Here is a 27,946-nt window from a genome sequence, read left to right on the forward strand (position 1 = left end):
CGGCTCCCTGGGACCGAGGAAGGCGGGCGCAGGCCCGGGAGCGGCGGCGGCTGGCGTAGACTGACCCGGAGGGGCGGGGGCGGCGTGGAGGAGGCAGAGGCCGGCGGTCAGCTCCACTCCCGCTCGGCTGCCATGTCCCGCCAGGCGAAGGACGACTTCCTGCGGCACTACACAGTCTCCGACCCCCGGACCCACCCCAAGGGCTACACGGAGTATAAAGTGACCGCGCAGGTGAGGTGGGGCCCGGAGGGGACCTTTACCCTTTTAACAAGTGTTTTACTTTAAGGCAAGGCACTGCTGGACGCTCCCTTTCTAGATGGCAGAAATGCATTTCCCCTTTAAGAGGAGGCTGCGGTAGGAGCCTGCGTTTACTTCTTTAACGGGGTGGGGGGGGTGCGGCTCTGGGAGGGCGCTGTCCTTTTAAAAGGGCGTGGACAGCAGCTCTTGGAGTGGGAGGGGTGGGTTCCCACGCCCGATGTGTGGTGTCTGCTCATCAGACTGTGAATTTCTTTAAATTAACGCCCAAACTCTGGCTCCGTCCAAATCTTAGTTATTTCTCCAGTCTCTTGGAGTAAGTTGTGTTAACTGGTTTGTTTGATATTTACATAAAAACCCCTTTGAAAAGTTTAATTTAAAAAAAAACAAAAACCTATCTATGCCTAAAAATTCGTACAGTTCCGGAGAAATTTTCAAGTCTCTGTCTTCATGGTCACAGCAGGAAGTCAATAAAGACTAAAGTTGATTACGAAGCAGTAACAACGTTATAAGCAGATTTTATAGATACAGAGAGGAAACTATGAGGAATTTTAAAAAAGGAACGGTATAAAATTTATCTGCAGAATGATACCCGAGAACTGGTTGGGGGAAGACTTTTCACTGTAAATTGTTTCGTACCTTTCGCAGTTTAAACTAGGCAGCTATTAAACTGATGCATTAGTAACTATTAAAGGGAAGTGAAAACACAAAGACCCTCCTTCTAAAGCGATTTAAGTCTAGAATCTTAGATGTTTACAACAGCTTTCCCCATATTTTTTATGTCTCCCTTGCCTCTGCAAAAACACACACACACACACAGTCCCTAAGATGATCGGACTGGGGGTGGGAAGGGTTCTGCAAGGGACTTAAACCTTTTCCTATAAATCTTTCTGTTGGTTTTTAAGCAAGTAACATGCATTACATCGGTATGTTTTTATTACTTTGAAAGAGAAATAGTTTTCCCTCTTTTACTATCCCTGTTCGTCTGCCATTTTGGTGAGAACCGATGCTGCTAATTCCTTGTTTATCCTTGCACAGCAACCCTACATTTAAAAGCAGATATGAGTATCCAGTTTATCATTTACACACAGCTCTGCAAGTCACATGCTGGTATTCCTCAGTTTTTTGTTGTTTCCCCTTGTAAATTTTTTAAAACGGAGACATAAGCTGTATACATAATGTGCATAAATCCTTAGTGTACAGCTCAGTAATTTTCTCATACCTATAGATCTGCGTAGGCAGTGCTCACATCAGGATACAAACATTTTCCTCACCCCAGAGACTTTCTTTGTATCTTTCCATCTATAGTTCTTCTCCCACAGAGGTAACCACTGTCCTGGCTTCTTTCACTATAAGAGTAGTTTTGTTGGTTCTTGAACCTCATCCGAATAAAATCATTACACAGCAAGTACTTGTATTTGGCATTTTTCACTCTCTATATAATGTTTTTGGAATTCATCCATGTTGTTGCATGTGTAATTTTTTTTTGCCATGTGATAGTAGTCCTTTGTAGAAATATACCACCATTTCTTTATTCATTCTCCTTCTTATGGACAATTGAGTTGTGTCTAAAAATTTTTTTAGTTGTTATGAGTAGAGTTGTGTGAATATTCATGTACAAGTCTTTTTAGGGACCTGTGCACCCATTTTTCCTTGGTGTGTACCTAGGAGTGGAACTGCTCAGTCATTTGATAGCTACGTATGTAGTTGTCCTAGAAATTACCAGTTTCCCATGTGCCCTTTGCTGTTCATCCTAGCTGAAACTGACAAAATATTTAAAAGAGTGTTTAAGTAGCTCTTTGGGTGGAAGTTGGCCAGGTTGGTGACTGATACCCAGAGCCTGATAAGAACTTGTTTCTTGTTGTCTTTGTTTTTGTTTTTTGGCCTTTATCCCTATGCTAAATGTATCCAAAGGGACAGAAGAACTTTCCAACAAAAATGGATCTGTCAGTCTTTTGATATCTTTTAATTCCCTGAGGAATTAAAAGCAGCTGTCCTTGTTTTACACCTTGAGTCTTTACAGGACCACAGGTGAGGCTCCGGAAAATTCAAAGTCGGCCAATTTTTTTTTTTTTTTTTTTTTTACTGATCCCTAAACCTCCCCTGTTATCTCCAAAGGCTCCTCCTTGTGCCTCTGAGATGTTAAGTGTGCTACGATCTGCTCCAGGAACTTTTATCTAGGTCAGCTCTTTAAAGTACCAGCTTCTGGGTGCCTGGCTGGCTCTGTTGGTGGAGTGTGTGACTCTTTTTTTTTTTTTTTAAAGATTTTATTTTATTTATTTGACAGATAGAGATCACAAGTAGGCAGAGAGGCAGCAGAGAGAGAGAGAGAGGAGGAAGCAGGCTCTCCGCCAAGCGAGGAGTCCAACGTGGGGCTCGATCCCAGGACTCTGGGATCATGACCTGAGCCGAAGGCAGAGGCTTTAACCCACTGAGCCACCCAGGCGCCCCTGTGACTCTTTTTTTTAAAGATCTTATTTATTTATTTGACAGAGAGAAGGCACAAACGGGGAGTGGGAAGCAGAGGAAGGAGAAGCAGGCTTCCTACAGAGGAGGGAGAGCCTGGTGGGGCTCAATCCCAGGACCCCAGGATCATGACCTGAGCCAAGGCAGTCGCTAAACCAACTGAGCCACCCAGGCACCCTAGAGCATGCAACTCTTGATTTCAGGGTTGTGAGTTCAGGCCCCACGTTGGATGTAGAGATTGCTTTTAAAATCATTAAAAAACGAAGAAAGGGAAGGGAGTGGAGGAGAAGGAAGGGAAGGAAGGGAAGGAAGGAAGGAATTTACCAGTTTTCCAAAGTGGTACGGTACTTCAAAGTACCGTTTTATACTCCCATTCTCACGAGTACTTAAGCATCTTCAGTTTTCAGCATTTTAGGTAGGTGGGTGTGTGATACCTCATTGGGGTATAAGTTGCATTTCTCTGATGACTAATGATATCGAGCATATTCTCATCTTTTTTTCTTTTAAGATTTTATTTATTTATTTATTTGAGAGAGCGTGAAAGTGAGGGAGATCACAGAAGGGGAGAGGGAGAAGCAGGCTTCCGGCTGAGCAGGGAGCTCAAATCAGGGCTCAGTCCCAGGACCCCAGGATCATGACCTGAGCCAAAGGCAGACGCTTAACTGACTGAGCCACCCAGGTGCCCCCATATTTTCGTTATCTTACTGCCCATTGAAACACCTTCTTTTGTGGGAGGTTCCTGCTCAAATATTTTGCCCAGTTTTGAAAGTCAAGTTGTTTTGTCTTTAGTACTGATCTCTGGTTCTTTCTATATTCTAGATCTGACTCCTTTGTCAGGCATATATATTCCTGAGCAGTTTTTAAATCTAGTTTCTTTTACCCAAGATATTTCAGGCTGACTCTGGCATGAAAAGCAAAGGCCAGGGTTTTGATCCTAGCAGTCCCTCATACTTGGTATGTGATTTTTTTTTCTAATTTTTATTTTCAACTGAGGTACAGTTGACATAGAATATTACAATCTTATGTTAGTTTCAGGTGCACAACATAGTGATTTGACATTTATCTTCATTAGGAATTGCTCACCATGGTAAGTGTAGTTCACCATCGGTTGCCATACAAAGTTATTACAGTATTATTGACTGTTCCCTGTGTTGTACTTTTCATCCCGATGACTTATTTATTGTCGAACTAGAAGTCTGTACCTCTTATCTGCTTCATCTATGTCACTGATTCTCTCCATCTGCATCCCCTCTGGCAACAACCAGTTCCTTCTCTGTATTTATGAGTCTGTTCCTGGTTTTGTTTATTTTGTTTTGTTTTTTAGATTCCATGTATCAGTGAAATCACGGAGTGTGTAGTATCTTCTCAGTCCATCCATGTTGGCACAAATTACAAGATTTTATTCTTTTTTATGGCTAAGTAATACTCCAGTGTCTGTATCTACAACATTTCCTTTATCCATTCACCTATGGGTGGACACTTAGAGCGCTTCCATATCTTGGCTATTATAAGTAATGCTGCAATAAACATAAAGGTGCATATATCTTTTCCAATTAGTGATTTCATATTCTTTGGGTAAATACCCAAAAGTGGAATTACCGGATCCAGTGGTATTTCTATTTTTAATTTTTTTGGGAAACTCCATACTGTTTTCCACAGTGGCACACTGATTTACATCCCCACAGACAGTGCTTCAAAGTTTTTTTCTCTACATTTTCACCAACAGTTGTTATTTCTTACCTTTTTGTTCTGACTGGCGTGAGGTGGTATCTCATTGTGACTTTGATTTGCATTTCCTTGGTGGTTAGTGATATGAATATCTTTTCATCTGTTTGTTGCTTATCTGTATATCTTCTTTGGAGAAACATCTATTCAGGTCCTCTGCCTCCCCTTTTTTGGGATTTATTTAGTTACCTTTACTCGTGTCCTCCCTCTCTTCCTACCTCCCTTCCTTCCTTCTTCCCTCTCTCCCTTCTTCACTTCCTTCCTTCCTTCCTTGACCCAGTGGGGGATACAGAAAAAGTGGGAGAGAGAGAGAATCTTTAAGATTCCAGCACGGAGCTCTACATGGGACTCGATCTTACGACCCTGAGATCATGACCTAAGCCACCAGGCTCCTCTCTCTGCCATTTTTTTGTATTGAGTAGGAGTTCTTTATATATTTTGGATATCAGCTTATTATCAGATAGGTCATTTGCAAAATGTGCTGTGTAATCTTGCACTGGTAAATGGGCATGTTAATCCTATCTGTTGCCTCGGGATCTAGGATAATTAAAGGGGATTCTGGAAAACTATCAAGTAGTCCACACTGTAGTGTTATTTTCTTTCTTTTTTTTTAAGATTTTATTTTTTATTTGACAGACAGAGATCACAGGCAGGCAGAGAGAGAGAGGGATCCAAGCTCCCCATTGAGCAGAGAGCCTGATGCAGGGCTAGATCCCAGGACCCGGGGATCATGACCTGAGCAAAAGGCAGAGGCTTTAATCCACTGAGCCACCCAGGCGCCCTTGCAGTGTTATTTTCTAATTATTATGAATATACCATAGTGAGTACAGAGTCTTCTCTCCAGCTCAGACCCCATTCTTCTCTTCCAGGGGTTGCAACCCCAGTGGTGCTGTCTTCTGCATTCAGGAGTGTTTGCCCACAGAGACTTCCTCACTTCAGGAAGGAGTGGCTTCTGGGACAGAACCTCACTTTTTAGAGAACTGGAGGGTCTCTAGTTTCAGAAGGAGATGCAGGGACTCGGGCCTTCAAAGGAAGGGAGATAGTGCTCGCTTCGGCAGCACACACAGAAAACGGGAACGATGCAGAGATCAGTGTGGCCCCTTTGCATGCTAAGATGACATGCAAATTCGTGAAGCAATTGAGATAAAAGTTGGGCTGAGGACCAAGGGGTCTGGATGGGATCCTTCCATCTGGCAGATGAAGAAACTAGCACAAGATAGAAAAACTGCTTCAGGGCGCCTGGGTGGCTAAGTGGGTTAAGCCGCCGCCTTTGGCTCAGGTCATGATCTCAGGGTCCTGGGATCGAGTCCCACATCAGGCTCTCTGCTCAGCAGGGAGCCTCCTTCCCTCTTTCTCTCTGCCTGCCTCTCTGCCTACTTGTGATCTCTCTCTGTCAAATAAATAAATAAAATTTTAAAAAAGAAAAACTGCTTCAGGTGACACAAAGTCTTGAAGCCAGGACCCCTTGATACCAGTGGCCAACAGCCAAAGGCCACAATGAGGGCTGGGAGGTACCCGGGGCGTCGCTGGATTTTACTGGGAGATGGGGTGTCAGATGTCAGCCTCTGGTCTCATCTGGTTCTTGCCTTTCTTCCTCAGTTCATCTCAAAGAAGGATCCAGAGGATGTCAAAGAGGTGAGGCTCCTGGGAGGAAGGGGGACCATTCCCCAGGTCCAGATGCAGGAGCAGCAAAGGAACAGCTGGTAACTCCTCAGCCCTGGGAGGAACTGGCCCTCTGCCCCAAGCCACACATGCACACATGCACGCACACAGGCACGCACGCTTACACACAGGCACGCACTCACACACGCACACAGGCACGCATGTGCTGTTCCAGGCTGGGAATGGGGAAAGCCTCTTTCCTCTGCCACCATTGCCAGCCTAGGTCAAGTCTTGCATCCTTGGCAGGTGGTGGTCTGGAAGCGGTACAGCGACTTCCGCAAGCTGCACGGGGACCTGGCCTACACCCACCGCAACCTCTTCCGCCGCCTGGAGGAATTCCCGGCCTTCCCCCGCGCCCAGGTGTTTGGTGAGTGTTGATCTACGCATTCAGGCCAGAGATGGAGGAAGAGGTGGGCAGAGGGGACCCCTGCTGGTGGAGGGAGCCTGATGGGGGCCCAAAACCCCCAGCAGAAGCACTACTTGGGGGGGCCCTTAGAGACAGCCTCATTTCACACCTGGGGAAACTGAGGCAGGCTCAGAGCAGCCTAGCCTTCAGTGTGTGTGGAGCCCTTCAGCAGTCCATTTCCTTAGCCCCATTTCCAGGACAAGGCAGCTGAGGCTCAGGGTCCTAAAGGGGCTTGGCCTGTCAGTGGCAGAACCAGAATTCCTCCCCAGGAGCTGGTGTCACCTCTAGGACCACGCTGCCAGAAGCAGCAGCTGTGAGCCAGAGGTGGTGAGTCTGAGCCGAGGCTTGCCGTATGGGTCGAATGCCCACTGAAATAGACTGTAAACTGTGGCAATAATTTATATATCGATCACACGTGCAAATGAGACTATTTCGGATATACCGGGTTAAGTGGAATGTATTACTAAAGTTGAGTTAACCTGTTTCTTTTTAACGTGGCTAAGAGAAAATTAGTCATTGCACATGCCACTCGTGACGTATTTCTGGTGGACAGGAGTGAGCTGCTGTTTGGATCTCTAGACTCACAGGAGATACTCTTTCACAGCGAGGTGCAGGGTTGCTGCCGGAGGGTGGTGCCAGGCTGCGGGCACTGTAGCCGGCTGCTAGGTCCGAGGTAGCTAATTCCGCAGCATACCTAGAACAGAGCAGGGAGAGTGGGAAAAAGCAGCTGCTTGCTGTGTGACCTTAGGCAAGTCACTTCTCCTCCCTCAGCCTTAACCTTCCTCTCCGTTGCATCAGAGCCATCTGAGATTATTTTGTTTCTTGTGGGTTGCCCGCCTCCCCTGTCTGGGATGTGATCCTGTGACAGCGGACACCGTGCCTTCCTCCCATTCACCTGCTGAACCTTGCACCGTAGTAGGTGCTTGATAAACATCTGGTACATGGAGGACGAGGGAGCTTGGTCCCTGCCCCCTTGGGGGAGCCCAGGAAGGTTGCTCCCCCAGGAGCAAGGAGAATGGGAAGGAGAGCCATTGGCTGCTGGGATTCTCCGTGGCAGAAGAAGGAAAGTGACCCCTGTGCATCACTGCTTCTCTCCCCATTTCTCGTCCTGGGGGCTGCAGGCCGGTTCGAGGCCTCAGTGATTGAAGAGCGGCGGAAGGGGGCCGAGGACTTGCTTCGCTTCACTGTGCACATCCCTGCGCTCAACAACAGCCCGCAGCTCCAGGCCTTCTTCCGGGTATGTGTCGCTGCCTGGCCCTCCTCCCCAGCGCCTGGGAGAGCTCCCTGCCCACTGGGCTGCACCCTGAGGCCACCCCCCCATCCCTGCTGCCCGTCCCTGTCTTTCTCTCCTGCAGGGTGGGGAGGTGACCCGGCCCTCCGACATGTCCAGAGACCTCCACATCCTGCCGCCCCCTCTGATCCCCACGCCGCCCCCTGAGGAGCCCTGGTTGCCCCAGCCGCTCCCTGCAGAGAGGAGAGGCCTGGAGGAACTGGAGGTGCCAGGTACATCTCTGTCAGGATGGGAGCCAGGGCTGGAGGGTGTTGGAGAGGACACACTCCCTCCTCGGTGAGCTTAGTAAAAATTCTGGGGTCTGTCCCAGCTTCTCTGCTGCTAACGTGCTGAGAAGCTCTAGCCAGGCCATTTTCCTTCTCTAGGCTCTAGTTTCTTTTTTTTTTTTTTTTTTTAAGATTTTATGTATTTATTTGAAAGACAGAAATCACAAGTAGATGGAGAGGCAGGCAGAGAGAGAGAGGGGGAAGCAGGATCCCTGCTGAGCAGAGAGCCCGATGCGGGACTCGATCCCAGGACCCTGAGATCATGACCCGAGCCGAAGGCAGCGGCTTAACCCACTGAGCCACCCAGGCGCCCCTAGGCTCTAGTTTCCTCATCTGTAAAAGGGGTACAACCCATATGAAGAGTGGGCTTGTCGATGCCCTTGGGCGCCACAAGGAGTTAGTGAGAGGGTAATTGTATTTGAAAGCTGGGAATGACAAGAACGGGCATGAATGTCCCCAATGATTGGTTCCACAGCGGATCCCCCACCGTCCAGCCCTGCCCAGGAGGCCCTGGATCTCCTCTTTAACTGCGGGAGCACCGAGGAGGCGTCCAGTTCCCCTGCCCGAGGCCCCCTCACAGAGGCCGAGCTCGCCCTCTTCGACCCGTTCTCCAGGGAAGGTAACAAGCTGGGACAAGCCGAGGGGGGCTGTGGTGGGGCAAGGAGAGGGGGGCAGAGCCGCTGACCAACATGCGTAGCACCTGTAAATCCTAGAAACACGCTCCCCCCCCCCCGCGGGCAGTGGACAGCCTCAGTGAGCAGTGGAAGCAGGCACCCTGCTGCCAGGGCCCATGAGTTAGATGCCCCTGGACAGTGAGCAACCACGGGGGAAGGAAAGGGAGGTCTGTCAGGGAGAGCTGGGTCTTCTAAGAAAGCTTTGGAACAGTCAGGGGTCACACTGTCTTGGTAGTATTTGAGTTCCTAACGTTGGAAGCCCAAGGTCAGGGTGTCCTGGCCGGCTCGGGGTCACACCGCAGATCCGGAAGGCAGGCCAGGCTTCTGGTCGGGGGTGAGGCTCGGACTCAGAGAACAGCACAGGATGCCCTCTTGCAGGAGGCGTAGGCATGGCGGGGGCACCCCAGACCTGCCATGGAACGGGAAGCCTCCCCACTTCCCGTGGAGGTCTGGGTCCTGGAGCTGAGAGTCCCAGGCTCTGAGACACTGGACCTTTTCATTCTCAAAGTCTCCGACTCTGTGCGGTTCCTCCAGCTGGGGTGTGGAATCGGCTCTTCTGCTTCGGGATCATTGTGAAAGGGTTTCAGTTTGGAATCCTGCCGTATTCTGAAGCCTATTTTGTTGGTTTTTCTTCTTTGGCCTTTGGTGACCTCCTGGGCAGACCGTCAGCTTTGTGATCGGTTTCAGGCATCTGGGTTCGCTCCCCGCCCCGGGTCCGATCCAAATGGGGACCTCAGTCTTCCGCCCAGTTCTTCAGCTCCATATCGCCGCCCCACTCACCTGGGAGGGGTGTCCTTTTACTCCTCTCGTTCTGCTTCCTCCTGTTCCAGGGGCTCCTTCAGCCCCTCCATAGCTGGGATAGGAAAGAAGGGATTAGGGGGAAAGGAGGGAGTGGTGTCACCGGGGCCTGCCCCCAGGCCCTAGTTGAACCCCCACGGGTGCCCGGTGGCCAGATGCTCTGACTGGAACCGTCAAGACTCCTGTCAGTAGCTCCCATCAGACATTCCCTTGCCCCATAAGAAAACTCCCGAACTCTGGAATGCCCGGGTGGCTCAGTTGATTAAGCATCTTTATTTTTTTTTATATAAAATATAAAAAAATATTTTTTAAATAAAAACCTTTATTTTTTTAAAGATTTTATTTATTTATTTGTCAGACAGAGATCACAAGTAGGCAGAAAGGCAGGCAGAGAGAGGGGAGGGGGAAGCAGGCTCCCCGCTGAGCAGAGAGCCCGACATGGGGCTCGAACCCAGGACCCTGGGATCACAACCCGAGCCAAAAGCAGAGGCTTTAACCCACTGAGCCACCCAGGCGCCCCAACAAAATCTTTAAAAAGAAGAGAAAACTTGGGGTGCCTGGGTGGCTCAGTGGGTTAAAGCCTCTGCCTTCGGTTCAGGTCAGGATCTCAGGGTTCTGGGATCAAGCCCCGCATCGGGCTCTCTGCTCAGCAGGGAGCCTGCTCCCCACCCTGACTGCCCCCCCCCGCCTGCTGCTTGTGATCTCTCTCTCTCTGTGTCAAATAAATAAATAAAATCCTAAAGAAAAAAAAAAAAAGGAAAGAAAATTTTAACTCCCCAACTCCTGCCCCGCGAAAGCCTGGAAGTACCGTTCCCTCAGATGTTGCGTTGCCTCCTTGTCCCACTGTTGTGGGCACCTCTAGCCAGTCCCTCACCATCAGAATCGTCCAAGCAAGGAGCTGGCACTTGTCTCACTCTTCAACACATGCATCATCAGACTCTTGAACTCACGTTAGGGCATCCCCGGAACTTCTCTGCCTTCTGCTCCATGAGCAACATAGGGAGGGCTGTATGTGCAGCTGGGAAGTGAGAGGTCATCTTCACTTCCTTCAGGAGGCCCTCCAGTCTCCTCCTGGGGTCACTGGGTTGGAGCTAAAAGAAATGCCCGCCCCTCCCCCTCCAGGCCAGTCGTGCACCCTGGTGCTTCTGTTTCTGGCACCTTCCCTCCAAAGGCCTTTTCACCAAAGATGGGCCAAATCACTAGCCTTACCTTTTGTTTTTTTTTTTTAAAGAAACTTTTTTTTTTTTAAAGATTTTATTTATCTAACAGACAGAGGTCACAAGTAGGCAGAGAGGCAGGCAGAGAGAGAGGAGGAAGCAGGCTCCATGCTGAGTAGAGAGCCTGATGTGGGGCTCGATCCCAGGACCCTGAACCGAAGGCAGAGACTTTAACCCACTGAGCCACCCAGGCACCCCTAGCCTTCTCTTGTATAAGCTGCAGAGGGGATGTTTGGCCTCCTTTTTTCCAGTCCTGGGGTCTATAAGGAGCCCTGTCTGGAATTGGAGGATACCCACCACCCACTGTCTTCCTGTTTGGGTCCTCAGCTGAAGTTGTAAGATGTGAGATTCTCTGCATCTGTTACTCTGACATTCCAGGGTTTGGAGCATTTCTGCCCTGGTCTGGCGTCCTTCAGTTAAACTTTGTGGTGGGAATTCTTAGATTTGTAGATCAACTGTAGTCAGGAGGGAAGTAGGTCCAGTGACCCAGACCCCGCAAACTAATGTTAATAACAGACCTAAAGAAAGAATTAGGAAGGTAACATTGTCTTTACAAAAGCATAGGAACTCCACCAATTAAATCAATCATGGCCAGTCTGTTATATATGAATGGCTTTTGACTTCCTTGGGCAATGCTTCCCTCCATCTGCAGCAGGTTGGTACCCTGATGGGCAAGAGAGGTCTGGGGAGGGGCTTCAGGCCCTGGGAAATGGAGGGAAGCCTGGCCTGAGCCCTCCATATCTGATTGTAGAAGGTGCGGGCCCCAGTCCAACCCACATGGGTGAGCTGGCAGCGATAGAGGCAGAGACTGAAAGGCTGGACCAGGAACCCTGGGAGCCTGGAGGGCAGGAGGAGGACGAGGAAGGCCGGCCGGCCCCTGCCTACCTGAGCCAAGCCACAGAGCTCATCACCCAGGCTCTGCGGGATGAGAAGGCAGGTGCCTACGCTGCAGCTCTGCAGGGCTACCGGGATGGTGTACACATCCTGCTGCAGGGTGTTCCTGGTGAGTACGACTGGAACGTGGAAGGTCAGGCCTGGAGTCTCGGGTGGTGGTGTGAAGGGAACGGAAAGTGAGAGACAAACCAGTCAAGGATCAGAATTGCCACCACTGACCAATTGCATAACCTCCGGCAGTTTCTTTACCTCTTGTGGCCTCAGTTTTCTTATTTGTAAAATGGGGCAAATAGATGGGGTTTCCAGGGAGGTGGGGAAAGACACATGTTGATGCTCTGTGAGCCGTTAAGGGGCTTGGCCAAGGGTTTTGAACCCAGGGATCTCAGCCATTCTCTCTCCACAGGTGACCCATCACCTGCCCGCAGGGAGGGTGTGAAGAAGAAGGCAGCTGAGTACTTGAAGAGAGCAGAAGAAATCTTGCACATGCACCTGTCCCAGCTCCCCTCCTGAGGAGGAGTGAACCCCAGCCCAGCACTCTAGTAGCCCAGCACTGCCAGCCACTCCCTTTCACACTCCCTGGGGCCTGGCCCAGGGTCCTGGTCTTGTAACTCTAGGGGTCATTTCTGTATGTAACTGGACCAACAATGAGACAAATACGAATTCAGAGCTCCTTGACCGAACTGCCACTTTGGAATCAGGACAAAACACTTCTGATCCCGCCTGTGTATCTTGTGGGGGCCGCACCCCTGGTCCTGAGCTAGACGTTCACCCATCTAGAACAGGGGTCTGCTGACCATGGCCTGCAGCTGCATCCTGCCCAAGGCCTTTTTTTTTTTTGGTAAGGCTCATGAGCTGGAATGGTTTTTACATTTTTTAATAGTTGAAAAAAAGATCAAAAGCATAGTATTCTGTGACAGATGAAAATTAATGAAATTTAAGTATTGAAAATAAAATTCTGTTGGAACACAGATTCGTTCACTTGATACTGTCTGTGGCTGCTTTCCTGCTGCACCAGCAGAGGTGAATAGTTGCCGAGTTGCCCAGTTGCGACCTGCAAATCCCAAAGCATTTACTATCTGGGCCTTTGCAGGAAAAGTCTGATGACCCCTGATTAGAAAATGGGGAGAACAGTCTCCAGGGAAACGAGTAGAAAATGACAGTAAGGCCCATTGAGCCAAGTTACTGGGTGAAGGGGATGACGAAGAGGAACCGAAATTGGGGTTACCCATCTTGGGCGGTGCCCAAAAGCTAAGCGCGAGGTTTCACGGTTTGGCTAGCTGAATCCCGGAGGGCGTCCCCCCGCCTCTCCGGCAAAGCGATTGGTTGCGGGAGGGACTACAGGCTGGTGCATCATGGGAGTGGGCTGGGCTGGGCGCGGTGCATCCTGGGCGCTTTGGCCGCGCTTGAATCGGAAGTGGCGGCGCTGAACTACAACGCAGTGCGTCTCGGGAGGCCTACTCCAGGCCTTGTGGGAGGGGACAAGACTCGGTGAGAGGACGGCGGGAGCCCGGTAGGGCGGGTAGGCGGGGCCCAGCTGGGATCCGCCCGCCCCAGCGCTCGAGCTCCGGCCGCCCTCCGTCTGCCTTTTCCTAGAATGGGGCGAGCGGCCGCCGTCGTCTCCGGGATGTTGAGACCCTATCCTTTCCCCTCAGCGCCGCCATGGCCGGCTGCGAGCTGCCCATGGGCACCTGCCCAGACATGTGTCCGGCCGCCGAGCGCGCCGAGCGCGAAAAGGAGCGCCGCCTCCACCGCTTCGAGGTGGCGCCGGGGTGCGGTAGCGACCCGCCCCGCGCGGACCCGCAGCGCGCCGTGAAGGAGTACCAGCGGCCGGCCGCCGGCAAGGCGCGGCCCCCGCCGAGCCAGCTGCGTCCGCCGTCCGTGCTGCTGGCCACCGTGCGCTACCTGGCCGGCGAGGTGGCCGAGCGCGCCGACGCATCCTGCGCGGAGGTGGCCAGCTTCGTGGCGGACCGGCTGCGCGCCGTGCGGCTGGACCTGGCCCTGCAGGGCGCGGGCGACGCCGAGGCGGCGGCGGTGCTGGAGGCGGCGCTGGCCGTGCTGCTGGCCGTGGTGGCGCGGCTGGGGCCGGACGGGGCGCGCGGGCCGGCGGACCCGGTGCTGCTGCAGGCCCAGGTGCAGGAGGGCTTCGGTTCCCTGCGGCGCTGCTACGCGCAGGGCGCCGGGCCGCATCCCCGCCAGGCCGCCTTCCAGGGTCTCTTTCTGCTCTATAATCTGGGTGAGTCGGGGTCTCCGCGGCGGTTCGGGGTCGAGGTGGTGCCTCCGTGGGGACAATGGAGGCCGGGGAAGGAAAGAGAAGCTTTGCAATCTCACCTTTAGCTCCCTCCCCATCCCTGCCTTCTAAATGTATGTCGAGTCAATGCACAGGATCCACTGAACCCTCACGTGGGCCTTCTGGCCTGTCCCTTCCCCTATTTGTGTCTCAACTTTTGGGGGGTAATAAAAGTGGAGAGGACGGGGTGGGAAAGGAAAGATTGGCCTAGTGATTTTCAAACTTTTTTTTAACTCCCTCTTCAGTACTGCACAACAGCCAAGAATATATCTGACACAAGTTTCAAAACATTAGATCCTTCCCATGAACGGACGGTGCTATTCTAATAAATTCTGTCGTATTTAATTGTAATAAAATGCTCTTGGTTTCAAACCCCACTAATGGGTCAGAAGCCCCAGTTTACAAAAGTGGTCCAAGGTTCCAGTGTCCATGATTCTCCTGGAGGGGAAGCAGAGGCAGAATGTCCTCAAATAAAAGTCCTTAACCGGGTGGACACCTGAGCCAGCTTTTTGGGGCAAGTGGAGAAAGGGCTGTGGATTTGAAGTCAGAAAACTTCAAATTCTACTACATTGGAACTCTGAGACAGCCCTCGGGCAAGTCGTGAACTCATCTGGGCCTGTCTCCCTCATCCAAAAACAATGCCTCCCTTCGTTGTGAGGATCCAGACTGTTTGAAGGGGCTCTGGCAACTCATTCAGATAAGGCTCTGGAGGGGGCTGATGGAAAAAAACCCGCGGGAAGGTGAGCTTGGCCCAGGGGAGGGGCGCGGCCAAAGTGGAAAGTAGGCGGGCCAAGGTCGGAGGTGCGCTTTGCGGTAGGCGGTAGGTGGGCGGGGCTGAGGACCGAACCTTTGGGAGGGAGGCCTAACGGGACGGGATGGAAGGGGGCCTGGTATGGGAAAGACAAGTTCTCCTCACCCTGGCTTCCGCCCTCACAGGCTCTGTGGAGGCCCTGCATGAGGTCCTGCAGCTGCCTGACGCCCTTCGTTCCTGCCCGGCCCTGCGCCGGGCCCTGGCTGTGGACTCGGCCTTTCGCGAAGGCAACACCGCCCGCCTGTTCCGCCTGCTCCGCGTCCTGCCCTACCTGCAGAGCTGCGCTGTCCGGTGCCACGTAGGCCGTGCTCGCCGGGGAGCCCTGGCCCGCCTCGCTCGTGCCCTGAGCACACCCAAAGGCCAGACCTTGCCTCTGGGCTTCATGATCCACCTCCTGGCCCTGGATGGGCCCGAAGAGGCGCGGGACCTGTGCCAGGCCCACGGACTGCCCTTGGATGGACAGGAAAGAGTTGTGTTTCTCAGAGGTCGCTACACTGAGGAAGGGCTGCCACCTGCTGGCACCTGCCAAGTGTTGGTGGGGAGCAAACTTGCTGGGCGCACCCTGGAAGAGGTGGTCATGGCTGAGGAGGAAGAGGAGGGTGTGGACAGACCCAAATCCCCCGCATGAGGAGCCAGGCACTCTCCCAGAGCCCAGGACTGGCTCTGAGCCCTCAGGTTTCTTTTTTCATAATTCCTACACAATAAAAGTGTTTTATTTGTTTTGTAGGACAATAACTCTGCTTGGTTGATTTGGGGGAGGGCAGGGAGGAGTTGAGACAGGGTAGGGGTATATACCCTGAGGAAAGCATCTCATTCCCCTCCGGTGTCCCCAACTGGTGGGACCCTAAGCTGTTGTCTCAGAAGCTTGATAGGGTCCCTTAATTGGGCCTCAAGTTGGCATCAAGGAAGACTGGAACACACTCAAAGAAAACTGGAGTGGGAGAATGTCAGGTTGAAGGCTGTGGGGAGCTGGGGTCAGAGGTCAGCCACAGGCCTTAGGGTGGCCGCTGCACCCTCCAGGGCCACCACCAAGATGCTGAGCTGCCTCCGCACTTCAGCCCAGGCTTCCGATCCAAGGCTGGTGTTCATGGCCCTGGAGCAGGCATTAGCCAGGCCGGGGAATGTGGCTACGGAGCTGGTGCGGGGTGCCCAGAGCACATGGCTGGCGGGAGATAATGGGGGAAGCACAGTCACTCAGGGACCAGGAAAGAGAGGGGCTTCAGCCTGGAACGGGCTCATCTGTACATAGCAAGGCACAGAGGCGCCTCCCCACTGCCTCTGACATCTGGGACCCTGAAAGCAGTGGTGGTGAGAGACCGCTTATAGTCCCAAGGTGACCTTGATGGGTTTGAGCCCAATTCCCCAACTTGTTTGAAGGGGCTGGGCTGTGCTCTAAAGACCAGGAAATCTCTTAGCTCCTCCTCCCTCCAGTGGCTGCCCCTGCCCAGCCTCCCCTCACTGTACTTCCCAAGAGCTTTGGAACAGGATCACCTGTAGTAGCGTTCCTCTGGGAAGGCTCTCGGGTTTAGGAAGGTCCGCTCCAAGAGCATCAGCTGGTCGTTGAGCATTCGGACCTGCAGGGGGCTGGAAGCGGCCGGACCTTTGTCACCCCGGAACCAGCAGCCCAGTAGCCAGCCTGCCTCCTGCCCCCGATGCCGCCCTCCCAAACACCTGCTTAGTGCCCTCGCTCACTCAGGGGAGCCTTTCTGCAGCGCAGATCGGTGCTGCTCCAAGGCCTCGGCTGCGGCCTCAAATTTCTCCACTGCAGTCACCAGACGTCCTGTGGGGAACAGCAAGCATCTTAGCTCTGGAGGGCAGAGCGCTCCCCACACCTCCATGTCAAGGGGGCTCCATACCCAGGCTGATGCTGTGCTGCTCCAACAGGCCCCCCAGGTTCTGCTGTGCAGCCTGCAGAAAACTTCGGAGGGTCTCTCCATAGTCACTGACATTCAAAGGAAGGAAGAGGCTGTCGCTGAGCCTAAGAAGCACGCTCCCTGCTGTCTGGGCCACAGCCTGGTGGCTGCTGAAGCCTGCGGGGAGGGTGACCAGGCCAGGGCTCAGTCTTCAGTCCCTCCTCCCCCAACCTCAGGATTCCCCTTGCCCGCCCCCTCCTCACCAGGGTCCACAAATTTGTCCACGTAACCAAAGGTGTCGAAGGCTGTGTGGTAAGTGGGGTAGATCCTGGCTGAAGTCTTGCTCTAGGGGAACAATGCCATGGTGACAGGCTTGGGATGAGAAGAGGGGGGCATGTACCAACAGGGAGAACATGTACCAACATGCATGTACCAACAGCAGAAGGATATTCTCTCAAATCATCGCTACAGCCACGAGGTGGGTTCTAGAATTCCACTTAAAGAGGAGGAAACTGAGGGCTCAGAGGTTACATTACCTGCCTGACTTCACAGCTAATAGTGGCCAAGCTGGGTCCGCTGCCAGTTTCCCATTTCATATGAAGGAGAAGGCTCAGGACTCAAATCAGAGGATTCCAATCCCAACTCTACCAACCAGGAGCGGTAGGGCCATGAGGGGGAGAAGGAGCTTTTCGAGCATCAGGCAGGGAGACAAAGCTGGGCACTCCCTATCCCTTACCTTCTTTGACCCCGTACACCAGTGCTACCAATCCATCCCTGTTCCATGTCGCGGCCGGTGCGACAAATCGACCAGGGTCAAGAGGGTAAGAGGATGGTGAAAAGAAATTAAGAGACACAGAGATGGGGACAGGAGGAGCACCAAGGAGGATGTCCAACAGTGCCAATTTTATCCAAGGCTGTGAAGCATTATATAGCTAACAGAAACAATCATAAGAGAGTATTTATTTTTAGCTGATTACTAAAGAGTTTGCAACATGCACAGAAAATCCTTCAAGCTTTCCCATTATCTATTTCCCAAGCACCAATAGCAGACCCTCTAGCGCCAGATGTACTGACTTGAAGGCCACTCAAGACATAGTTTGTGTAAGCACAGCACAGCCTTAAAACGGTGTAGTCTATAGCCCGTGCAAGGACAGCAAGGACCAGCCAAGAATTTCTGACCCCGACCAAACCGTTTCTATCTGACTAGCAAATGTGTGGGAAGTCACGTAGGTGAGCGCCCAACACACAGCACAGACCCTTTCTTAGGGCTACTCGACTTTATTGACCTAAGCCTTTTCTTCGGCTATTCAGCCTTTAAAGGAGGCACAAGTCAGGGCCTGGTCCTCATCTCGAGCCTTCCCGTGCCCTCCCCCAGTTTCATACCATTCTTTAATCTATTCTGGGGTAAACATGTTTTCATTTTTTAAGATCTTGAGTCAGGATGCCTCTTTAGTTTTAAGATTTTATTATATATATATATATTAAGATTTTATTTATTTATTTGACAGAGAAAGACAGTGAGAGAGAGAACACAAGCAGGGGAAGTGGGAGAGGGAAGGAGCAGACTTTCCGCTGAGCAGGGGCCTGATGTGGAACTCAATCCCAGGACCCCGGGATCACGACCTGAAGGTTAATGACTGAGCTACACAGGCGCCCTAAGATTTTATTTTTTTAAGTAATCTCTACATCCAACGTGGGGCTTGAACTCATGACCCCAAGATCAAGAGTTGCATGCTGGGCGCCTGGGTGGCTCAGTGGGTTAAGCCGCTGCCTTCAGCTCAGGTCATGATCTCAGGATCCTGGGATCGAGTTCCGCCTCCGGCTCTCTGCTCAGCAGGGAGCCTGCTTCCTCCTCTCTCTCTCTCTCTGCCTGCCTCTCTGCCTACTTGTGATCTCTCTGTCAAATAAATAAATAAAATCTTAAAAAAAAAAAAAAAAAAGAGTTGCATGCTCCTCGAAGAACTGAAAAGCCAGGATGCTTTTCAAGTCAATGTCATCCTACAACTAACTGGCAGTGTGTCCCTGCGCCGCCCCCCTCCGCCAATGGTGCATATCACAGTGTTGCATCTTAAAATCAGTAGTAGCTTAAACTGGATAAAATAACATAGGCGAGCATAAACAGATGCTCAGAGAGGCTAAGTTTCTTAAGCTACTGAGTGAGTGAGGAGAGGCTCTAAGAGAGGAAGGGGCTGGGGGAGCAACATACCGAGCTGGGGGACAGAGGAGTACGCACTCACCCGGTCATAGGTGTAGGCGATGTCCATGGAGGAGATGCCCAGGAAGTGAATGAAAGGTGCATAGTCGCTGCCAGCGCCCAGAGAGCCCAGGCTGCGAAAAGAAAGACGGTCGGGCTGGAGGGTACTGGGCCAGGCTGCCCACTTGGGGCCCCTGTCCTGGCCCTGGGCTCACCTGGGAACCACACCGTAGGCTGGGCTGCTACGGTTGGAATACCGGATCCAGTTGTCGTAGATGCTGAGGCCAACCGGGCTTGGTGCGGGGATCTGACCCAGAGGAGAATCTAGTCTGGGGCCGGCCACTCCCCAGGCCCAACAGGTGGCCCTCCGCCGGGCCCACCCGAGTATCCATCCTAAGCACAGGCCTGAAGGTCCTACAAGGCCTGTCCCCAGCCTCAGTATCCCGGCCAGACGCCTGCGATCAGGACCGGCTCCAGCCCCGCCCGCCCCGCCCTCGCCCTCCTCCCCGCCACGCCCCTTTCACCTGTTTGGCCGCAGCGAAGATGACGCTCTGGACCGGGGGCGTCCCCTGCGCCCTCAAAGTGGCATTGGCTGTGGGCAGACCGCAGAAAGACTATTGGGCCGGCGCCCCTTGTTCTCCCTGTCCCAGTCAGCCCAGCCGCCGGCCCCCATACCAAACACCGAGATGTCCACGTTGATGTAGGCCACGGTGCGCTCCTGCAGCTTGCTGAAGAATTCCTGCGGGTCGGGAGCCCACGTGAGCCCGGCCAGCCTCCGCCTCGGGAACCGGGCCACCGCCCGCCTCGCCGGGCTCACTCACCTCGGTGAATTCTGTGGAGCCAATGAGCCCAAACTCCTCTGCGCCCCAGCTCGCGAACACTATAGATCTGCGGGGACGCCAGGTTCCTGGGGAGCGGGATAAAGGGCTGGAGGACAGGGTCGCCAGATCTTCGGGGTGGCTTGGGGGGAACGCTGGGGACGTGGAGAGGAGGAAGGGCCGGCCCTGGCGGGGCAGCCAGTGACAGGAGGTCTAGGTCCCCCAGCCTCTCCAGGCCATCCTTCGAGTTTCCGTCCCCCTTCTCCCAGCCTCCCTCGAGTGCTGGGACCCTGCCCCAGCACTGCCCTCTGTGCCAATCGCAGGTGGTCCCTTCTGCCAGAACGCCCTGCCTCCCCCTTCCTTAGAGAGGAGTAGAGACCTCCGGACACTCCATCCCCCACTGTCTCCTTCCAGCACCCCGTGCCAAACTCTCCCACAACCTTCACTCGGTGATAATAAAGTGAGGCTCTCCTTAGGGCCTTAAGGGACAGAGGCTTACTGTCTCCATTTTGCAGATGAAACTGAGCCACACAAAAGTTAAATGACTTGCCCAGCGTTACACAGCTGGTAGGCATGAAGCCAGGGTTCAAGTCCAGGGTCTGGCTCCCGAGTCCAGGGGCTTAAGGAATTGGCCACCCCGCCTCCCACAGCCCCTGGCAGCCTACAGCACCGCATGTCCCTGTGTGTGCTCCCATCTTGAGCTCCATCTCAGTGTCCTTTCATCCTTTCTCAGCTTTCTGTTTTAATTCTATCTTTCTAAGTAGACTCCATGCCCAGCGTGGAACCCAATGCAGAGCCCAACTTGGGGCTTGAACCCACGACCCTGAGTTCTAGACCTGAGCTGAGATCAAGTGTTAGACGCTTAACCAACTGAGCCACCCAGGCGCCCCTCTCAGCTTTTTGTTTTAAATCCAAATCGTTAAAATATAAAAGGATTATGTGCTTGCCATGACTAATTCTCACACTCTTTCCTGCCCAAAATGTATAACCTGACTCTAATCAGATGAATCCAAATTAAGGGACCCTCAACAAAGTAACATGAGGATCATAGAAGAATTATGGAACTCTTACAGATGACACGCGTCACTACCACACATACAATGTGTGACCCTGCATTGACACTTTGGGTCAGAAATTTCTTTTGCTCTTTAAAGGTCATCATAAGAACAGGTAGCAACATTGTTCTTTTGCTGATTCTGATCATTATATTGTGGCCCTGAAAGAAAATGTCCTTATTTTTAGGAAATACACCATGATATGTTTGTGGGTAAAAGTGTGGCGTTTCTGCAACTTTCAAACACTCCAGAAAACAACAGAGAGAGAAAGAGCTAAATGGTAAAATCTTAGTATCAGGAGTATCTGGGTGAATGGTGTCCAAGGCTCCTTTGTACTGTTTTGGCAAGTCTCATGTAAGTCTGAAATTATTTCAAAATAAAATACTTGTGGGGCAGCTGGGCGACTCAGTTAGTTAAGCGACTGCCTTTGGCTCAGGTCATGATCCCAGGGCCCTGGGATGGAGCCCCTGCATCTGGCTCCTTGTTCAACAGGGAGCTGCTTTTCCCCCTCCCATTCTCTACTACTCCGCCTGCTTGTGCTCTCTCTCTCTCTGTCAAATAAATAAATAAATAAATATTTTTTTAAAAAATTAATCACTTGAACAGAGACAGAAATTCCTACACTACCAAAGCGAGTAAAGCCACACTCCCAGTCTCTCTCCACAAGCCCCTCTCTCCGCTATCAGTTGATCTCAACCACACCTGTGGTTTTACCAGTCATGGATGCCAGGAACTCCTCAGTAGATATCTGGAGTCTCTTTTCTGAGCTTGGAGATCGGCACCTTCAACTGCCTGCTTGCCCTTCCCCCAGGAATGTCTCTTAGGCACCTCAAAATCAATGTGAAGGGGGACACATGCATAAAGATGTAATCTGTGACATCAGTACCGTAAAGGGGAAGGACAGAGCTCTATAGGAGTGAGCTTTTGTATGAGATTCAGTTGGTATCAATTCAAATTATATAGTTAGAACTTTAGACTATCTAAGGGGACTTTAGAACTTTAGAATGGTGATGAAAAGTTCTAGAGATGGATAGTGGTGATGGGTGTATAACACGGAATATACTTAATGCCACTGATCTGTACACTTAGACATGGTTAAGGGCATGTGGGTGGCTAGGTCATTTGGGCGTCTGCCTTCAGCTCAGGTCATGATCTCAGGATCCTGGGATTGAGTCCCGCATGGGGCTCCCTGCTCAGCGTGGAGCCTGCTTCTCCCTCTCCCTCTGCCTCTGCTCCTTCCCATATCCCCCCATACCCGCCCACTTGTGCGTTCTCTCTCTCTCTCTCAAATAAATAAATAAATAAATAAATATTTTTTTAAAAACTTAAAAAAAAAAAATCCCATGCCATCTTCCCCCCAACCTTGGACTGAACTCCAAACTCCCCAGCTGGGTGGCCCCTGGTCCAGGCCCTCCTTTTCACATGCTATGCCCTCCACCTGGATCCCCACCCCACCCCAAACTACCACTTCCACAGGGAGGCGTTCCTGAGCTCAGGCTTGTGCCCAGAAAGCCCCTTAGATAGTCCTCCTTATGGCGACGTCTTTGCATGCAGCAATTGGGGTGTTCACTGTGGAGGTCTGCTGTGCCTGGAACTGGCTTGGCATACAGCAGGCACATGGGACATATTTGTTAGCGACTGTCTGTTATCCCTGCCTCAACTGTGCTGAAGCTCCCTGAAGGCAGAGGCTGGGGACCGCCTTGCTCCTGGCGGCCCCAGGCCTCACCACTGCACGAGTTCCCCAGATCCCACCAGGCGACTTGAGCTAGGCCAGGGCTGGCGTCCATGCAGGTCGGCCCCCGGGGCCTTCGAACTTGGCACAAGTGAGCACTGGAGCGGGAGACAGAGGAGGTGGGACAGGACTCCCGCGAGCGTGGGGAGGCGCGGGCTGGAGGTGACCGCCTGCTGGGACGGCCCCTAGACCAGGGACCGGGGCTGCCTCACCCTTCTTCAGCAGGGTCCCCAGGACTCGGGAGAGCTCCAGGAGGACGGCAGTGCCACTGCTGGGGTCCACGGCCCCATGTACCCAGCTGTCGCGGTGGTTTCCGTAAAGCACGTAGCGGTCTGGCGAGAGGAGTGGACACTCAGATTCCCCGGGGAGTGTGGGCGGGGCCAGCCAGTCGGGCGCGGGGGGCGTGGCTAGAGATGCCCGGGGCGGGGCCCAGCCCGAGGGACTCACCTGGCTCCACAGCGCCGCGGATGATCCCCAGGACGTTGGAGGAGTTCCGCAGCTCCCGGCGGTTGTGGACACTCACGTTCACCTGGCTTGGGGAGCCCAGGGGGCGACCAGAGGCTTGGCCCTGCCCACTCCCGCTCCCAACCCAATGCAGGGGGAACTGAGACCCAGAACGAGAAAGGGACACCCCAAGTCTCTGGCCCACAGGTAACTAGAGAGGCAGCAAGGACCTCCGCAGCATCCTTCCCTGCCCCCTCCCACCACCCCCAGTAAATCCAAAGACCAAGATCCAAAAACAAAATCGTTCTTATGCCGGAAGCAAAACCCAAAACTTTTTGTTCGCTTTTTCCTCAGCCGCTTCCCACTCCCACTCCAGCTCCTCCTCCTTGCTCCCACCCTGACCCCAGGCTGGAAGCCCTCCCTACACTTAAGTTACAGGTGTTGTTTTGTTTTTGTTTTTATTTTTGTTTTTGTTTTTAAGATTTTATTTATTGGTCAGAGAAGGAGAGTGCTGAGCCCAGGCAGAGGGAGAAGCAGGCTCCCCACTGAGCAAAGACCCAGGCATCCCTTAAGTTAGTTTTTTTTTTAAAGATTATTTATTTATTTATTTGACAGAGAGAGATTACAAGTAGGCAGAGGCAGGCAGAGAGGAGGAAGCAGGCTCCCTGCTGAGCAGAGAGCCTGATGCGGGACTCGATCCCAGGACCCTGAGATCATGACTTGAGCAGAAGGCAGCAGCTTAACCCACTGAGCCACCCAGGTGCCCCCCTTAAGTTAGTTTTAAACTGGTGCTGTCAGCTGGTGGCCCAGACCCTGTCTCCACCTTTCCTCCACCCTACCCTCTGAGGACCCTGGGACTCAGTAGAGGCTGGGGGCCCTGCTCACCCCCATTCTGCTCTTGGCCAGCCTGGAGGAAGGAATGGGGGCAGAGAGAAAGAAGGTGCAGAGCCCCAGGGGTTCTCATCTCCTCGGGCAGTGGGCCCTGAGCCCTAGTCCAAACCCTGGCCTGCTTCCTGGACGCCCTCCGACCCCTCGCAAGGACCAAGTCCCCTGTCACGCCGGGAGTGTGGATTCCAGCAAAGGAGCTGGAAAAAAGGTGAGACTCCACAGACACCCTGTGGGGGACCCCAACTTAGGCCAAGGACTGGGTGCGTTGGATGCACATCATACCCAAAGGCCAGGCCCCTTTGCTCAGGAGACTCCAGGGACTACTTTCCAAGAACCCTGCACACCCCTGCACAAGCTACCCCTCCCCTATGAACTCTCCACTTGTGTTCTGTTTGATCAGCACTTAATATTAAATGTCCTCTAGGGCACCTGGGTGGCTCATTGGGTTAAGCCTCTGCCTTTGGCTCAGGTCATGGTCTCAGGGTCATGGGATCGAGCCCTGCATTGGGCTCTCTGCTCAGCAGGGAGACTGCTTCCCCTTCTCTCTCTGCCTGCCTGTCTACTTGTGATTTCTCTCTGTGTCAAATAAATAAATAAAATATATTTTTTTAAAAGTCCTCTATTCACCAGGAAAAAAAAAAAGAGGAAGCAAGCCCCACTCTTCTGATTCCAGTTCTTTCCATGGACTCATCAGTTAAGTACTTATTGGATATTTAGCAGGCACTGGGCAGTAACTGAGACAGACACAGCCCTGCCTTTGTGGGATGTCCCATCCCCCCTCCCCCAGCAAGACGAAGCCTGAGGAACTGAGCGACTGCAGAGGAGAATTGGCTGAAGGGAAATGGGGAGGACACTAAGGGGTCCACCCCTGAGAGGTTACCTGGTGGCAGGTGGGAAGGTTAGTGCTGGCCAGGAATGGCAGGAGTATGGGGAAGGGTGTTCCAGGCAGAGGGAACAGCGAGTGCGGAAGTCTTGGTAGTTCAAGAGAGGGGGTGGCCGAAGTGTGGAGGTCAGAGGTGAAGTGGGCGTGAAACTCCACGGGGCCTTGTGGGCCGCACAGCTGTTTCACTGGCTTTCCCCGAGACAGGACAGGTAGGTGTTCTGGAGTCAGGGGACAGTTGGGAGAGAGAAGAAACGGAAAGGCTAGGCCTTGAGGTGGACAGGGAAGCATAACCAGGGGAGAGGAGGCAGAGGAGAGGAGCCGTGAAGAGGAGGGGCCCCAGCTCACCTGTCTGCTGGGAAGTCACCATCAGACCGGAAGCCGGGCCCCAACCTGTAGTCACAACCCAGTGCTCCCTGCCAGGCAGCCGGGGCCACGGGTCCCTGGAGGTTACTGGGGAGGAGGTGAATGGTGTGGGCATTGAAGGTTGGGGCCACTGGAGGGTGGGTAGGGGTCCCCCCTCCCAGGGGGGTGGCGGGGGGGAGAGCTTACCAGAGAAGGCTTTTGGCATCATCGAAGCCAATGGGTTGAGCGGGAATCGGAGGAAATCCAGGAGCAGCATCAGGATCCAGGCGAAAGGAAGAGGGATTGGCTGGAAGGTAGGGAGTCAGGGGATCCCCAAAATACTCATAATAGGAGCCTCGCTCCACCCCAGACGGAGGCAGGCGCCAGGAGTTTGGGAAGGTCTCGTTGGCGGAGCTCTGCCCGTCGTTGATGTCTGCGGGGTCCGTGTATACCAGCACCCCAGCGACCCCGTACTTGGCAGCGTTCACAGCCTGCGGGAGGTGAATGAGACTGTGTTTAGGGCAAGGGGGAGGCGGGCCCAGGTCCCTTTCCCACTTCCTTCCTTGCTATGGAAGATCTGTCTTCCCACAGGCAAGAGGATGTTGGCACCAGTCCTGACTGCGGTGCGGCTGGAGGCAGCAACGGACCACGGGGCACAGGTGGGCCGATGCTGATCAGTGTGGAGGGCACAGAAATGGAGTGTTGAGCCGCGGCCACCAGGCAGCTGCCTAGGGGAGCAGGGTATGGTGCGGCCGTGGGCGCATTGGCCCTGTTCATAGGAGCCAACAGCGGAGATCGGCCCAAGTGCCCACGGCGAGGAGTGGACGAGCCAGTGGCCCCCCGCGTGCAAGAGAATATCATTCAGCCTTTGGAAGCAATGATGCTCGGGCTCCGCATCCATGTGCCTTGAAAACATGACGATCGGTGAGAAGCCAGACACAAAAAGACAGATAGTGCGTGATTCCTCTTATGTGAGGTTTCTAGAACAGGCAAATTCATACGTTTCTAGAACGTGGGTGAGAGGTTCCCTTTGGAGGATGGCATTACAGGAGAACTTTTCCACTCGACTTTTTTTTTTTAAAGGGAAATTCTGTGATCTGTATAATTAGACCATGCCTCTTCCCTCTTTTTTTTTTTTTTTTTTGCAGCTTTTATTATGGGCACCTCTTTCAACTACAGATAACATAAAATTTACTGCCCTCTCCACTTTATAGCACAAAGTTCAGCGGGATGAAGGACAGACAGACTACATTACTACACTGCCACCACCCACTGAGTTCCTCATCTTGCCAACCTGAAATTCTGAAGTCACCAAACACTAATCCGTACCTAGTCTTTTCCCTCATTCTATATCTTTTTTAATTAAAAAAAAAAAAACTAAATTTTTAAAAACCACAGACATGACATAATTAGTCAAAATTTTTAGTTGAAAAGATGCGGGCTGGGAGGCAGGCAACCAGAGGGATTTAAGCTGAATATTCAGAACTCCTTGGCAGGAGAACGTGGACTCCAGAGTAACAAAGGTGAATACCTTGCCTGATCCACTGATTTCCCAAGGCTCAGAGGGGTAAGAGGAGGCCTCCAGGGTCACACAGCACATCACGAGCGCCAACAGTAGAAATGGAGCCCGCTGCTTCTGTCCCCACCGAGGGCTTGGTGCACCACCCAACACCACTCCATCCCTGCAGGAACTGGCTCCCGGCCCACCCAGTTCCCTGCCCTGTTCCCAGCCCCCAGTGCCCCGGCGCTGGCTGCTCACCTTGGCCCCTCGTCCTGCACCCCCATAGCGGGTCAGCGCAATGGTGCCTTCCAGTTTGATGCCCTGAGTCTGTAGATTCATAAAGTCTTCTTCCGTTCCTCGGTTGGCATAGACGAGGAGGCCCTGGTAGCAAGAGATGGTGATTCTCAGAGCCCAGCCCAGGAAAGAGGGGGTGAGGACAGGAGAGCGCGGCTGCTGCGTGGCAGGGTGACTACGTTGGATTCGATTTTCCTGCCTCAGCCAGAGCTTGTAAGCTTCCCAGGAGCAGAGTCACCCCTGGTCTGGTCTTGAGTAAGGACCTCTAGGGTTTGCAGAATGACTCGGTGATGGATAAAGGAGCAGCAGTGGAGAATGGGGGGAGGGCCCGGGTCAGGAAGGGAGAAGCTGGGGTGGAGCCAGAGGGAAGGTGGGGGCCTGGCGCTGGGCGGGGAGGGGATGTCCCAGACCCACCTGTGGGGTTCCTGGGGGAGCGTAGGCGGCATATGGGGGCACCACGTCGGGCCCCGCCTGCTCCCCAGTCAGGTTCTGCTCGCTCCGGCGACAGGAGAACACGACGCTCCCGGTGGGACTCACTGTGGACGGGAGGGGGCCTCAGGACTGGGCCTGGCAGCTCCCCCCACCCCGCCCGCACAGGTGTCCCCCGGCCTGAGCAGCAGCTCACCAACGGCCACACGGTTGGGCTGCTCCTGGCTGGGGAAGGACAGCAGCACTTCATAGGCGGGCGCCTCAGCTGCGTCAAGGCCCGACTCCGGGTCCTGCCATCGCTGTAGCAGCAGCTGCACCAGGGCCTCATCCCGGGGGCTGGAGGCCAAGTGAGGCTCTCTGGAGAGTTCTCTGTAGGGTGGGCAGAGGCATGGGCAGACGCAGGGGGAGGGGGTGGCTCTGGCAAACAGGCGGGGAGGGGAGCCCGCCCTCTCACCTGAGGTTCTCTCGGATCCTGCTGGCATCCAGCTGCTGCATGACGGTCTCAAGGATCTCCAGGTCCAGGTCCTGGGAGACGCTGGGCGCTGGGACACTGGCCCCTTTAGGGATGGCAAAGTGGCCGAGGATGATCCCCAGCCCCAAGAGGGCAGCAGCCCCCACCACCCCCCCAAGCACCTTCACCCACTGCATCCTGCGGTGTCTTGGCAAGCTGGGGTCACTCCTTATAGATGGGTGCAGGTCTAGTTAACCATTACCTGGTGGGTGGCCCTGCCCTTTGGCCTCCAGCCCTAGGGAGAGTCCGG

At 53.3% G+C, this 27,946-nt stretch overlaps 3 protein-coding genes across 3 annotated transcripts; 2 read left to right on the forward strand and 1 right to left on the reverse strand.

Moving 5' to 3' along the window:
* SNX15 (sorting nexin 15) lies at nucleotides 1–12,637 on the forward strand. The gene is made up of 8 exons (XM_044259628.1): nucleotides 1–231; nucleotides 6,046–6,081; nucleotides 6,355–6,475; nucleotides 7,636–7,751; nucleotides 7,870–8,017; nucleotides 8,547–8,690; nucleotides 11,512–11,763; nucleotides 12,058–12,637. Exons 1-8 carry the CDS (start codon nucleotides 133–135, stop codon nucleotides 12,162–12,164), a joined length of 1,023 nt encoding a protein of 340 aa, XP_044115563.1. The 5' UTR covers nucleotides 1–132; the 3' UTR covers nucleotides 12,165–12,637.
* Nucleotides 12,638–13,192: 555 nt separating this feature from the next.
* SAC3D1 (SAC3 domain containing 1) lies at nucleotides 13,193–15,487 on the forward strand. Its single transcript, XM_044259629.1, has 2 exons — nucleotides 13,193–13,887; nucleotides 14,878–15,487. Exons 1-2 carry the CDS (start codon nucleotides 13,314–13,316, stop codon nucleotides 15,378–15,380), a joined length of 1,077 nt encoding a protein of 358 aa, XP_044115564.1. The 5' UTR covers nucleotides 13,193–13,313; the 3' UTR covers nucleotides 15,381–15,487.
* A 15-nt stretch (nucleotides 15,488–15,502) lies between these two features.
* On the reverse strand, nucleotides 15,503–27,833 carry NAALADL1 (N-acetylated alpha-linked acidic dipeptidase like 1). The gene is made up of 18 exons (XM_044259630.1): nucleotides 27,640–27,833; nucleotides 27,382–27,554; nucleotides 27,171–27,292; nucleotides 26,721–26,843; nucleotides 25,169–25,452; nucleotides 24,965–25,069; nucleotides 22,852–22,937; nucleotides 22,617–22,736; nucleotides 19,621–19,706; nucleotides 19,475–19,538; nucleotides 19,324–19,391; nucleotides 19,015–19,106; nucleotides 18,843–18,933; nucleotides 16,869–16,950; nucleotides 16,609–16,782; nucleotides 16,445–16,532; nucleotides 16,244–16,336; nucleotides 15,503–15,914 (listed from the first exon to the last, which is right to left on the reverse strand). Exons 1-18 carry the CDS (start codon nucleotides 27,831–27,833, stop codon nucleotides 15,728–15,730), a joined length of 2,232 nt encoding a protein of 743 aa, XP_044115565.1. The 3' UTR covers nucleotides 15,503–15,727.
* Nucleotides 27,834–27,946: the final 113 nt, after the last annotated feature.

The sequence above is a fragment of the Neovison vison genome, chromosome 7 (assembly GCF_020171115.1).
Source record: "Neovison vison isolate M4711 chromosome 7, ASM_NN_V1, whole genome shotgun sequence".
Lineage (NCBI taxonomy): Eukaryota > Metazoa > Chordata > Mammalia > Carnivora > Mustelidae > Neogale > Neogale vison.

Excerpts from the sequence above, each read along its gene's own strand:
- SAC3D1 (XM_044259629.1), top strand. The coding sequence starts at position 13,314 with ATGGCCGGCTGCGAGCTGCCCATGGGCACCTGCCCAGACATGTGTCCG. Across the intron at positions 13,888-14,877 it reads CTTTCTGCTCTATAATCTGG|GCTCTGTGGAGGCCCTGCAT; the intron begins GTGAGTCGGGGT and ends CCGCCCTCACAG.
- SNX15 (XM_044259628.1), top strand. The coding sequence starts at position 133 with ATGTCCCGCCAGGCGAAGGACGACTTCCTGCGGCACTACACAGTCTCC. Across the intron at positions 6,082-6,354 it reads ATCCAGAGGATGTCAAAGAG|GTGGTGGTCTGGAAGCGGTA; the intron begins GTGAGGCTCCTG and ends CATCCTTGGCAG. Across the intron at positions 8,018-8,546 it reads GGAGGAACTGGAGGTGCCAG|CGGATCCCCCACCGTCCAGC; the intron begins GTACATCTCTGT and ends TTGGTTCCACAG.
- NAALADL1 (XM_044259630.1), bottom strand. The coding sequence starts at position 27,833 with ATGCAGTGGGTGAAGGTGCTTGGGGGGGTGGTGGGGGCTGCTGCCCTC. Across the intron at positions 18,934-19,014 it reads GCCTACGGTGTGGTTCCCAG|CCTGGGCTCTCTGGGCGCTG; the intron begins GTGAGCCCAGGG and ends TTCTTTTCGCAG. Across the intron at positions 16,337-16,444 it reads CTGCAGAAAGGCTCCCCTGA|CCCCCTGCAGGTCCGAATGC; the intron begins GTGAGCGAGGGC and ends GGCCGCTTCCAG.